Source organism: Sceloporus occidentalis, unplaced genomic scaffold (assembly GCF_023333645.1).
Source record: "Sceloporus occidentalis isolate IW3139 unplaced genomic scaffold, rSceOcc1.0.p SCAF_69, whole genome shotgun sequence".
Classification (NCBI taxonomy): Eukaryota; Metazoa; Chordata; class Lepidosauria; order Squamata; family Phrynosomatidae; genus Sceloporus; species Sceloporus occidentalis.
In genome coordinates this window covers 3,651,128-3,664,004 of record NW_028317049.1, presented here as the reverse complement: position 1 = coordinate 3,664,004, position 12,877 = coordinate 3,651,128, and the positions used below count along the sequence as shown (strand labels likewise).

General features: G+C 54.0%; 1 protein-coding gene across 1 annotated transcript in view; it reads left to right on the top strand.

Moving 5' to 3' along the window:
- Positions 1-12,877, top strand: part of HEATR6 (HEAT repeat containing 6) — a 63,000-nt gene that overhangs the window by 17,255 nt on the left and 32,868 nt on the right. The window contains exons 2-3 of the mRNA XM_089494097.1: positions 4,911-5,018; positions 6,803-6,943. Of these exons, the coding sequence (XP_089350223.1) occupies positions 4,911-5,018; positions 6,803-6,943 (249 nt within the window). The remainder of the gene's footprint in view (positions 1-4,910; positions 5,019-6,802; positions 6,944-12,877) is intronic.

The window sequence follows — 12,877 nt, the reverse complement described above, 5'->3', positions numbered from 1 at the left end:
TGGGCAAATATTCCCCAATGGTTCCCTATGAGCAAGCACTCCCCAAGGCTTCCCTATGGGCAAGCACTCCCCAAGGCTTCCCTATGGGCAAGCATTCCCCAAGGCTTCCCTATGGGCAAGCATTCCCCAAGGCTTCCCTATGGGCAAGTATTCCCCAATGGTTCCCTATGGGCAAGCATTCCCCAAGGCTTCCCTATGGGCAAGCGTTCCCCAAGGCTTCCCTATTGGCAAGCGTTCCCCAATGGTTCCCTATGGGCAAGCACTCCCCAAGGCTTCCCTATGGGCAAGCACTCCCCAAGGCTTCCCTATGGGCAAGCACTCCCCAAGGCTTCCCTATGGGCAAGCACTCCCCAAGGCTACCCTATGGGCAAGCACTCCCCAAGGCTTCCCTATGGGCAAGCACTCCCCAATGGTTCCCTATGGGCAAGCACTCCCCAATGGTTCCCTATGGGCAAGCCCTCCCCAGTGGTTCCCTATGGGCAAGCACTCCCCAAGGCTTCCCTATGGGCAAGCACTCCCCAATGGTTCCCTATGGGCAAGCACTCCCCAATGGTTCCCTATGGGCAAGCACTCCCCAATGGTTCCCTATGGGCAAGCATTCCCCAATGGTTCCCTATGGGCAAGCATTCCCCAGTGGTTCCCTATGGGCAAGCACTCCCCAAGGCTTCCCTATGGGCAAGCATTCCCCAATGGTTCTCTATGGGCAAGCATTCCCCAAGGCTTCCCTATGGGCAAGCACTCCCCAAGGCTTCCCTATGGGCAAGCACTCCCCAGGGCTTCCCTATGGGCAAGCACTCCCCAAGGCTTCCCTATGGGCAAGCACTCCCCAAGGCTTCCCTATGGGCAAGCACTCCCCAATTGTTCCCTATGGGCAAGTATTCCCCTATGGTTCCCCATGGGCAAGCATTCCCCAAGGCTTCCCTATGGGCAAGCACTCCCCAATGGTTCCCTATGGGCAAGTATTCCCCAATGGTTCCCTATGGGCAAGCATTCCCCAAGGCTTCCCTATGGGCAAGCACTCCCCAATGGTTCCCTATGGGCAAGTATTCCCCAATGGTTCCCTATGGGCAAGCATTCCCCAAGGCTTCCCTATGGGCAAGCACTCCCCAGGGCTTCCCTATGGGCAAGCACTCCCCAAGGCTTCCCTATGGGCAAGCACTCCCCAAGGCTTCCCTATGGGCAAGTATTCCCCAATGGTTCCCTATGGGCAAGCATTCACCAATGGTTCCCTATGGGCAAGCATTCCCCAAGGTTTCCCTATGGGCAAGCACTCCCCAATGGTTCCCTATGGGCAAGCACTCCCCAAGGCTTCCCTATGGGCAAGCACTCCCCAAGGCTTCCCTATGGGCAAGCACTCCCCAATGGTTCCCTATGGGCAAGCATTCCCCAATGGTTCCCTATGGGCAAGCATTCCCCAAGGCTTCCCTATTGGCAAGCACTCCCCAAGGCTTCCCTATGGGCAAGCACTCCCCAAGGCTTCCCTATGGGCAAGCACTCCCCAAGGCTTCCCTATGGGCAAGCATTCCCCAAGGCTTCCCTATGGGCAAGCATTCCCCAAGGCTTCCCTATGGGCAAGTATTCCCCAATGGTTCCCTATGGGCAAGCATTCCCCAAGGCTTCCCTATGGGCAAGCATTCCCCAAGGCTTCCCTATTGGCAAGCATTCCCCAAGGCTTCCCTATGGGCAAGCGTTCCCCAATGGTTCCCTATGGGCAAGCATTCCCCAATGGTTCCCTATGGGCAAGCACTCCCCAAGGCTTCCCTATGTGCAAGCACTCCCCAAGGCTTCCCTATGGGCAAGCACTCCCCAAGGCTTCCCTATGGGCAAGCACTCCCCAAGGCTTCCCTATGGGCAAGCACTCCCCAATGGTTCCCTATGGGCAAGCACTCCCCAAGGCTTCCCTATGGGCAAGCACTCCCCAATGGTTCCCTATGGGCAAGCCCTCCCCAATGGTTCCCTATGGGCAAGCACTCCCCAAGGCTTCCCTATGGGCAAGTATTCCCCAATGGTTCCCTATGGGCAAGCATTCCCCAAGGCTTCCCTATGGGCAAGCACTCCCTAAGGCTTCCCTATGGGCAAGCACTCCCCAGGGCTTCCCTATGGGCAAGCACTCCCCAAGGCTTCCCTATGGGCAAGCACTCCCCAATGGTTCCCTATGGGCAAGTATTCCCCAATGGTTCCCTATGGGCAAGCATTCCCCAATGGTTCCCTATGGGCAAGCATTCCCCAATGGTTCCGTATGGGCAAGCATTCCCCAATGGTTCCCTATGGGCAAGCACTCCCCAATGGTTCCCTATGGGCAAGCATTCCCCAATGGTTCCCTATGGGCAAGTATTCCCCAATGGTTCCCTATGGGCAAGCACTCCCCAATGCTTCCCTATGGGCAAGCATTCCCCAATGGTTCCCTATGGGCAAGCATTCCCCAATGGTTCCCTATGGGCAAGCACTCCCCAATGGTTCCCTATGGGCAAGCACTCCCCAAGGCTTCCCTATGGGCAAGCACTCCCCAAGGCTTCCCTATGGGCAAGCACTCCCCAATGGTTCCCTATGGGCAAGTATTCCCCAATGGTTCCCTATGGGCAAGCATTCCCCAATGGTTCCCTATGGGCAAGCATTCCCCAATGGTTCCCTATGGGCAAGCACTCCCCAAGGCTTCCCTATGGGCAAGTATTCCCCAATGGTTCCCTATGAGCAAGCACTCCCCAAGGCTTCCCTATGGGCAAGCACTCCCCAAGGCTTCCCTTTGGGCAAGCATTCCCCAAGGCTTCCCTATGGGCAAGCATTCCCCAAGGCTTCCCTATGGGCAAGTATTCCCCAATGGTTCCCTATGGGCAAGCATTCCCCAAGGCTTCCCTATTGGCAAGCGTTCCCCAAGGCTTCCCTATGGGCAAGCGTTCCCCAATGGTTCCCTATGGGCAGGCATTCCCCAATGGTTCCCTATGGGCAAGCACTCCCCAAGGCTTCACTGTGGGCAAGCACTCCCCAAGGCTTCCCTATGGGCAAGCACTCCCCAAGGCTTCCCTATGGGCAAGCACTCCCCAATGGTTCCCTATGGGCAAATATTCCCCAAGGCTTCCCTATGGGCAAGTGTCTCCCAGTTCTGTCCTGGGCCCACTGCTATTCAACATCTTTATCAGTGACTTGGATGACAGAATTGGGGGCATCAAATGTGCAGATGACACCAAATTAGGAGGAATAGCTAATACTCCAGAGCACGGGATCAACATTCAAAATGATCTGAATAGACTAGAAAGCTGGGCCAAAGCTAACAAAATGAAATCCAACACAGAGAAATGTAAGGCACTGCACTTAGGGCAGAAAAATGAAATGCACAGATATAGGATGGGGGACACCTGGCTGAATGAAACTACGTGTGAAAGGGATCTAGGAGTCCAAGTAGACCACAAGTTGAACATGAGCGAACAGTGTGATACGGCAGCTAAAAAGGCCAATGCTATTTTAGGCTGCATCAATAGAAGTATAGTGTCTAGATCAAGGGAAGTAATAGTGCCACTCTATTCTGCCTTGTTCAGACAGAGCCCACCTTGAATACTGGGTACCACAATTTAAAAAGGATGTGGAGAAACTGGAGCCACGTGTCCAAAGGAGGGAGACCAAAATGGTGAAGGGTCTGGAAACCATGTCCATGTGGAATGCCTTAGGGAGCTGGGGATGCTTAGCCTGGAGCAGAGAAGGTTGAGAGGTGATAGGATAGCCCTGTTTAAATATTTGAAGGGATGTCATATTGAGGAGGGAGCAAGGTTGTTTTCTGCTGCTCCAGAGACTAGGACCCTGAACAATGGATGCAAAGTGCAGGAAAAGAGATTCCACCTCAACATTCGGAGGAACTTCCAACAGTAAGGGCTGTTCAACAGTGGAACAAACTCCTTCCTCAGAGTGCAGTGGAGTCTCCTTCTTTGGAGGTCTTTAAACAGAGGCTGAATGGCCATCTGTCAAGGTTGCTTTGATGGAGAGTTGCTGCATGGCAGAAGGGGGTTGGACTGGATGGCCCTTACGGTCTCTTCCAACTCTATGATTCTATGACTTGCCCAAATTCACCCAGTGGGTTTCCTGGACAAATCAGGTTTCGAACCCTGGTCTCCAGATAGTCCAACACTCAAACCATGATGCCACGCTGGTGCCTTACTGAACTGCTGTGTTCTCTGGGTTGTGTATGAGAAACATAAAGGTGGAAGAGAATAAGAAAGGGAGAGGACTAGAATATGCAAGAACCCATAAGGGCAAAAGGTGCAGGAAGCAAGTAACGTTTGGATCCTGTTAGTAGTCTACATTTACAGTATACCCAGTGAACTGATAGAATTTACACAGGGATTATTTAACACGTCGCCATTTTTCATTGGGACAACTCTAGTTGGGATTAACACTAGGATTTAAGCCTAAGGGAGCTGCAGCGATCCTGGGCAAGCTGACTTTTAGTCCATATAACCATACAGTAAAGGTTATATATTTTTCATTAAATTAGCCTTTATTTTAGTTGCTGCTAGGCTATTAAGGGATAGTTAACACATCTAAGAAAGGTCCAGAACACATTGCAGGAAACAATCCAGTTCAAGACCACTTTAACTGTCCTGGCTCAATGCTAGGAAATTATGGGAACCGTAGTTTTGTGAGACATTTAGCCTCCTGTGTCAGAGAGCTCCGTCGCCACAACAAACTACAATTCCCAGGATTCTTCTAACACTTCAGTAGTCTCAAACTGGATTAGTTGTGCAGTGTGTGTTGGAGCAAAGGAAGCCATGGCCCTGAGTTTGCAAGACAGGAGCAGAGCAGTCGATGGTTGCAGCTCTTGGAGGTCTCTTCTTTATAGGGTTGCCATTGAGTAGATGTTACTTTGATGCCAAGTGACAGTAAAGAAATCTTTGCCTTTTCCTCTCTCGTTTTCTTGGTAGGATGTTTGTCAGCTTCTTGTCCAAGCTTGCAAACTAGTTCCGCTTAATCAAGAGCATCTGGTCAACAAAGTCTGCCAGCTGATTCATCAGATGCTTAACAGATTTCAGGTAAGAGAATGAGGTTATTTTGTTTGCAGGCAGCAAACGGAGGGGGACAAAATGGGACACGCGCCGCCATTCAAACCAATGGGTCTTGAATACTGGTGCTTTTCCATTTTTGCAAGGGGATCTAGAACGGATCCCCCCATGAAAACGGAGGGGCTACTTTATATATATTACTATTATTAGGCTCCCACATGTTTACTTCATTTCTTTCTGTGAACACCAGTCTGTGTGGTTGCTGCTAGGATATGTCTTGCAGTGTTCTGACTATTGTACCGCAAAGGCAGAGTTTGGCAAAGTTACATATTTTGAACCAAGCCTCCCAAAATCCTCCCGCTTGCATGATCACTAGCCAAGGATGAGGTTACTGATAGACCTCTGTCTTAGATACTACCAGTTACAATACACAATGGCCTGTTACAGACTGCCAAAATAAAGCTGCTTTGGGTCTCTTTGGAGGTATGCTATTTAAATGATGCATGGGTCCTAAGAGTCGCGCCAAAGCCACACTCCATTCCTAAGCACTGGAGTGCAGCTTTGGTGCAGCTTCTGGATTCTTAGGATGCTCGCGCCAAAGCCACACTCCATTCCTAAGCGCTGGAGTGCAGCTTTGGTGCAGCTTCCGGATTCTTAGGATGCTCGCGCCAAAGCCACACTCCATTCCTAAGCGCTGGAGTGCAGCTTTGGTGCAGCTTCTGGATTCTTAGGATGCTCGCGCCAAAGCCACACTCCATTCCTAAGCGCTGGAGTGCAGCTTTGGTGCAGCTTCCGGATTCTTAGGATGCTCACGCCAAAGCCACACTCCATTCCTAAGCGCTGGAGTGCAGCTTTTGGTGCAGCTTCTGGATTCTTAGGATGCTCGCGCCAAAGCCACACTCCATTCCTAAGCGCTGGAGTGCAGCTTTGGTGCAGCTTCCGGATTCTTAGGATGCTCACGCCAAAGCCACACTCCATTCCTAAGCGCTGGAGTGCAGCTTTGGTGCAGCTTCTGGATTCTTAGGATGCTCGCGCCAAAGCCACACTCCATTCCTAAGCGCTGGAGTGCAGCTTTGGTGCAGCTTCCGGATTCTTAGGATGCTCACGCCAAAGCCACACTCCATTCCTAAGCACTGGAGGGCAGCTTTGGTGCAGCTTCCGGATTCTTAGGATGCTCGCGCCAAAGCCACACTCCATTCCTAAGCACTGGAGTGCAGCTTTGGTGCAGCTTCCGGATTCTTCGGATGCATGCATCATTTAAACAGCATACCTCCAAAGAGACCCCAAGCAGCTTTATTTTGGCAGTCTGTAACAGGCCAATGTTACGCTAAATGGACTAGTAATCTAATCTGTAATTTGGTAGCTTTTCGTCTTCCTACATTCTCTCTGGCAGTGGAGAATTGGTTGCAGTAAGTGTCCCCCAACCAGACAAACCAGCTAAGACAGCTTGCATTTCTACCTTCTTAATGGAATCTTGACCCTTTTTGTCATGGCTGTCTTTAGTATATTGCAAGAAAAAAACTCTGTATGTATTATTGTGGAAGCCACATATACGTTGTAACCATATTGAACTCTTTCCCCCTCTAATAAGTAATTGGATCAGGTACCTAATCCATTCATCAACTCCTACATCCTTTTGCTTGTGGTCAAGTAAACACTGACATTACAGTGATACGTGTTTACACATCTAACCGTGTAGGAAAGTGATGAATGAAGTGGTATCAGTATTTGCTTACTGGGCTACCCTCACTAGTGGCATAATATCCGACTGATTTCATTCCCCTCAAAATCCTATTTTCTTTCTTCAATTTCAGGTTATAGTCGATGAAGAAAGTCTGAAGTACCTCCTGCCATATTTTATCTCTGCATTAAAGCAGTGCAGCTCTTGGACACATGTTGAAATATTGCAGGCCTTGGCGGCTTCTGTCTACAACAATGGACCCAGGTGTCAAAAGGTAGGTGGGAACCTGTTTGAGAATGTCTTGCTAGAGGTTAATTCTTTCTGCCTTGTTGGAGAGGTACTTGGAGGTCTACATTGTGGGCAGAAAGTGCTCTGCATTGGCTCATGCCGTGTTTTGAGTTGGCACTGCAAGCACAGAGATGGGTAGCAGAGTGGAGATAACAGTTAGACAAAGTGCTTGCTTCATGTTAGTAACAGCTGCCATTTGAGTGACAGGACTATAATGCAAACACTCTATTCCTTCAGCGCACTGATGGAGCGGATGGACAGGTTGCTTACCTGTAACAGTATTTCTTCGAGTGGTCATCTGCGAATACATACAAATGGGTTTCACTGCGCCTGCGCAGTGCTGCTCGGAACCTACTGGAATCACTGGGCAGAGTTTTACTCTGCAACATATTGAAACTTTTTGGCGGTAACTCCGCCCACCCGTTATAAGGCCCCTGCCTTCCCGCTCTTTTCCCCAGTTCCGCAATTTTTCCGCCAAGCAGGCGAAGGAAGAGAGCCAATGAGAGCAGGACACTGAGGGGACGGACGGGTGGGATTTGTATGTATTCGCAGATGACCACTCGAAGAAATACTGTTACAGGTAAGCAACCTGTCCTTCTTCTTCGTGGTCTCTGCGAATCATACAAATGGGTTTAGACTGACAAGCTTAGGTATGTGGCGGAGGGAGTGTCCTGAGACCAAAGCTATGGTAAACCAAAGGTATATTTATTACAAATAAACATCCTGAACCATAAAGAGTCAGTCTTTTTGTTCATGCATAGATAAAATAGCAACAACTTTGCTAAACCTGAGAAGGGAGCAGAGGTCATGCAAGACCGATCCCATAGGAGTTGTGCAAATCAACATTCAACAGTATAAACAGTGTAAACTGTATAACACAAATACATCAGTAGTGCAATCAATGCAACCCTGAAACCAACACAGCCCTCCCGAAAGCTGCGTCTCGGATGGCCCTGGTGTCCAACCTGTAATGCTTAATAAAAGTGAGAGGTTGGGACCAGACAGCAGCCTTACAGACATCCTCCAAAGGAATCCCAGACAGGAATGCTGAGGATGCCGCCACAGCTCTTGTGGAATGTGACCGAACCCTGCCAGGGAGAGGTTTGCCCAGCAGTTCATAGCAGAGGTGGATGGTACTGGCCACCCATTTGGAGAACCTCTGCGTAGACACGGGCAACCCCTTCTTCGGTTCCGAGTAGCATTGAAAGAGTCTCTCGGACCGGCTGGAGGCAGCAGTTCTGTCCAGGTAAAACGCCAGCGCCCTCCTGACATCAAGGGAGTGTAGGCGTCGCTCCTCGTCCGACGTCGGATCGGATGCTAGAGTGGGCAACACAATGTCCTGGCACATGTGGAAAGCAGACACCACCTTTGGCAAGAAGGTGATGTCCATACGGAGGACCACCTTGTCCTTGTGGAACCTCAGGAATGGTTCGTCCCTCCGTAAGGCACAGAGTTCGCCCGCACGGCGGGCAGAGGTGATGGCCACAAGGAAAGCGGTTTTCCAAGTCAACAGTCTCAAGTCCGCTGAGGCCATGGGTTCAAAGGGCTTGGATTGGAGAGCGGACAGTACCGACTCCAAGCTCCAAGCCGGTGTTGGTACCGACACAGGAGGATATAGGTTGGCACAACCCTTCAGAAAGCCCTTCACCAAGGGATCCTTAAAGAAAGACACCCTCCCCCCGAACTGATATTTTGCACAAATGGCAGAAAGGTAGCCTTTGATGGATGTGAGGGACAGCCCTCCGTTCAAAAGCGCCATCAAAAACTCTAGCACCACTGGAGTGGAAACCTGTGCAGGAGACAAGCCCTTCTGGTCAAGGAAGAGGCAAAATCTCCTCCATTTCAGGGCATAAGAACGCTGGGTGGAAGGTTTTCTGGCAGCCAGGATCACCGTCCTAACCGATTCCGGCAAGGCGGTCAGGGCCGGATCTTCCAGGCCACCAGCGGCAGGCTCTCGATGTCCGGGTGGAGAATTCGTCCGTCCTGGATCGAGAGCAGGTCCGGACGCGGGTCGAGACGGAGGAAGCATCTCCCGGAGAGGTGGAGAAGGGATGCGAACCATGGTTGTCTCGGCCACCACGGGGTGATCAGGATCGCCTGCGAGCGGTCCATTGTCATTTTGGACACCACCCTGACGATGAGAGGGAACGGAGGGAAGGCGTAGAGGAGCTCCCCCGTCCAGAGGAAAGCGAATGCGTCTCCAAGGGATCCGTCGAATCGCTTCCTGGAGCAGAACTGGGGACAGTGGCTGTTCCAGCTGGTCGCGAAGAGGTCGATCCGGGGGGTTCCCCACCGATCGAAGAGGTCGCTGACCGTCTCGGGATGGAGCCTCCACTCGTGGCACACCGATGGAGATCTGCTGAGGCGGTCTGCCAGCTCGTTGTCCTCTCCGGGAAGGTGAATCGCCTGGAGGAGGACACGTCTTTGGATGCACCAGTTCCAGATGCGGAGCGTGAGGTCGAGCAGGGTCCTGGACTTGGTACCACCTTGCTTGTTGATGTAGTACATTACGGTGGTGTTGTCCGTCCTCAGGAGGACCACTCTTCCTGAGACAGCAAACTCGAATGCCCTCAAAGCCTTCTCCACTGCGAGCATCTCCAAAGCGTTGATGTGGAGGAGCTTGTCTTGTGCGGACCACCTGTCCTTGACGACAAGGTCGAGCAGGTGGGCGCCCCATCCCTCCAGGGATGCATCGGTTGTCAGCGTCAGCTGTGACTGAGGCTGATGGAAAGGCATCCCGGTGCAGACGTTGGAGCCGTCTAGCCACCATCTGAGGGAAGCGGCTATAGGTCTGGGTACCGTGAGCCACTTTGAAGGTGGGTCCGTCAACGGAGAGAAGACGGAGAGGAACCAGGATTGGAGAGGACGAAGACGCAGTCTTGCCCAGGGGGTGACGAATGTCGTCGATGCCATGTGGCCCAGGGCGACTTGGACGTCTCTGGCTCTTATCCTTCTGTGTGAGATGCACGGCCTGAGGGATGTAGCCAGGGCCTGAAACCGGTCCGGAGGAAGGAAGGCTAGGCAGTTGTCGGAGTCGAGGATGGCCCCGATGAACTTGACCTGTCTGGTCGGCGTGAAGTGGGACTTTTCCCTGTTGACAACCAGCCCAAGGGAGTCGAAGAGGTGCAAGGCGAATGAGACTGCCTCGTGCAGCTCTTCCTGGGATTCGGCTGCAAACAGCCAGTCGTCCAGGTAGGGAAAAACCATGAAGCCCTTCTGATGAAGGTATGCCACCACCGGCGCCATGCACTTCGTGAAGACTCGTGGGGCCGTGGCCAAGCCGAACGGGAGCACGTTGTAGTGGTACGAGTCGGAGCCGACAGCGAAGGCGAGGAATCTCCGGTGGGATTCTCGGATCCCGATGTGGAAATAGGCGTCCTTCAGGTCGACAGTCGCGAACCACAGGCCCTGGTGGAGGAGAGGCAGAATGGAGGCCATGGTTACAATTCGGAAGCGACGGTAGTTCAAAAACAAGTTCACTTGTCTCAAGTCCAGGATGGGCCTAACGCCCCCATCAGCTTTAGGTACGGTGAAGTACCTGGAGAAAAAGGCCCGAGGATGTTGGTCGGGCGGTAAAGGGGAGATTGCCCCCTTACAAAGCAAGGTGCGCACTTCGTCGAGAAGGGTGTCCGAGGGGGGAGTGGACATGAAGGCTCCAGTTGGAGGGAGCTCTTGGAACTCGAGGGCATAACCCCTACGGACGATGTTAAGAACCCACGAGTCCGATGTTATAGAGGCCCAGGCGTTAAAATAGGGCCTCAAGATGTCCATAAAGAAGAGGGGTGAAGGGGAGACGAAGCGCGCTGCGTCCTTTCAGGCTCTCTTCTTCCCCTGGTCGGTATCCTGCCGGCGGGACTTGCGGTACCGAGGCGGGAAGGTGCGACGGCCAGAGGAGGAGGAAGACTGCGAAGGGAAGCGCTGTCTCTGAGAGCCTTGGTGCTGGGGCTGTCGGTCCCGGGAGAAGATCCCTTGTGACTGACCTTGCGGCTGCCACGGGCGCTGTCGCTTCCGGAACGGAGAAGCTGGTGCTGAAGACATGCCGTGCTTCTTCGCCGCCGCCTTCATCCTGAACTTGCGGTTCAGGCGGTCGTCGGTCTCGGCGTGGAAGAGGCCGGTCCCGTCGAGCGGCATGTCCTCAATGGCCGCTCTAACCGTCGGGTTGAGGTCGGAGGCCCTGAGCCACGCGTGGCGCCGAAGAGCCATGGCAGCTGACATGGACCTCCCGGAGCAGTCCGCCATGTTCCTGGAAGTGGTGATTAGCCAGCTTCCGATGGAGTGCGCCTCGTCTCTGATCTCCACCAGCTGCCTCTGGATGTCATCTGGGACGTCCGGAACCATGGGAGAGATCCGTTCCATGAGGGTTTGAATGTAGGCCCCCATGCAGGCGGTGTAGTTGGCGGCCTTGACCCCAAGAGCCGAAGCCGAATAAGCCTTTTTTGCCAGTCCATCGATCTTCTTTGCCTCTTTGTCGACAGGGGAAGTAGCCTGCTTCGGAACGAAGCTGTGCTGGGCCCCCTCCACAATGGCCGAGTTTGGTCTGGGGTGTTCTGCCAACCAGGAGCAACTCGCCGGGGCGACCCTATAGAGGGATTGGACCTTGCGGGAGGGTGCCGATAGGGCGGCCGGAGCATCCCAGGACCTTTTTACGATGGTCTGGAGAGAGGGGAGGAGAGGAAGGCATGGCGGAGTGGGGACCCGTCCATGCACCCTACGCTCGACCGGGTCCTCTGCGTCGTCCTCCGCAGCTGCGAGCTCGATGTCGAGGGCCCGTGACATCCTGACCACGTGCTCTGTGAAGGCCCTGACGTCGTCCGACGGCGAAGACGGCCCTGGGTTGTGCATCCTCTGAGGGGAGGCCGAACCCGAGAGGACATCCTCGTCCGAGGGTGCCTCCGAAGGTGGTAGCGGTTCGTCCTCAGAATCCAGGTCGGAGGAGAGGGGGTCCGTCACCCTGACCTGGGATCTCGGGCGGACGAAGTCCACTGATGATCGGGAGCGTCTGCGGGTTGAGGACGGCGACCTCTCACGAGTACGGAGTGGAGACGGCGACCTCTCGCGTCTACGGGGCGGCGATGATGACCTCTCGTAGACCGACACGGTGGGAACCGATCTGGCCGGGTCGGCTCGGTCTACGGGGTGGGGGTTCAGTCTGGTGAACTCCCTCAGGGCTCTGTCCTCCGGCACCGACATGTAGTAGCGGCGCGACTGCACGTCGTAGAAGAGGTCCGGGATCCCCTGTATGTGGGCCGAGTGACCTTCATCATCGGTCGCCGGATGGGAAGGAGACCGATGATCAGGAGAGCGAGGGGCGTCATCCGTCCCGTGGATGAAGTCCAAGGCCGGGGGAGGCAGGGATGTAACTGGGGTCCCCTGGTCTACCGGCGTCGGCTCCTGGTATGGAGCTGGCAAGGCGGAGGCGCGGGCCTGTCTGGAGTGGGAGCGCTCCTTGTCCTTTGCCCTCAGCGGGTCGGTGGTGGGCCGGTCCTTGGAGGGCTTGGCCTTCTTAGGGGCCGGATCACGGTCAGCCTTGTCATGGTGCCTCTTCTTCCCAGGCTTGGGAGTCTCCTCCGATGGGAAGAAAGGGTTGTCCGGGAGGTCCAGGAGGACAGCAGTCGGTGTCGATGACGAAGGCCTCGGGGACCTTGTTCCTTGCACCGGTTCGGTATGGTCGCTAGGCATCGCATGCCGTGATCCCTTGGATGCCTTGGAGGACAAAGGCGAGGCGAGATGGACCTCCGGTTTGGGAGCCTCCTTGGAACGGGGGCACTCCGATCCCTCCTTTGGCTTGGAGGCCCGTTCGGTACCCTCAGTCCCCGATGGCTTATGGGGGCGCTTGGAGGGTTTGTCGGTGGCACTGGGCGGTTTGGAGCCACGGGCCACATCGGAGGTGGTGGAAGGAGTCCCGGCCGGGACGCACACC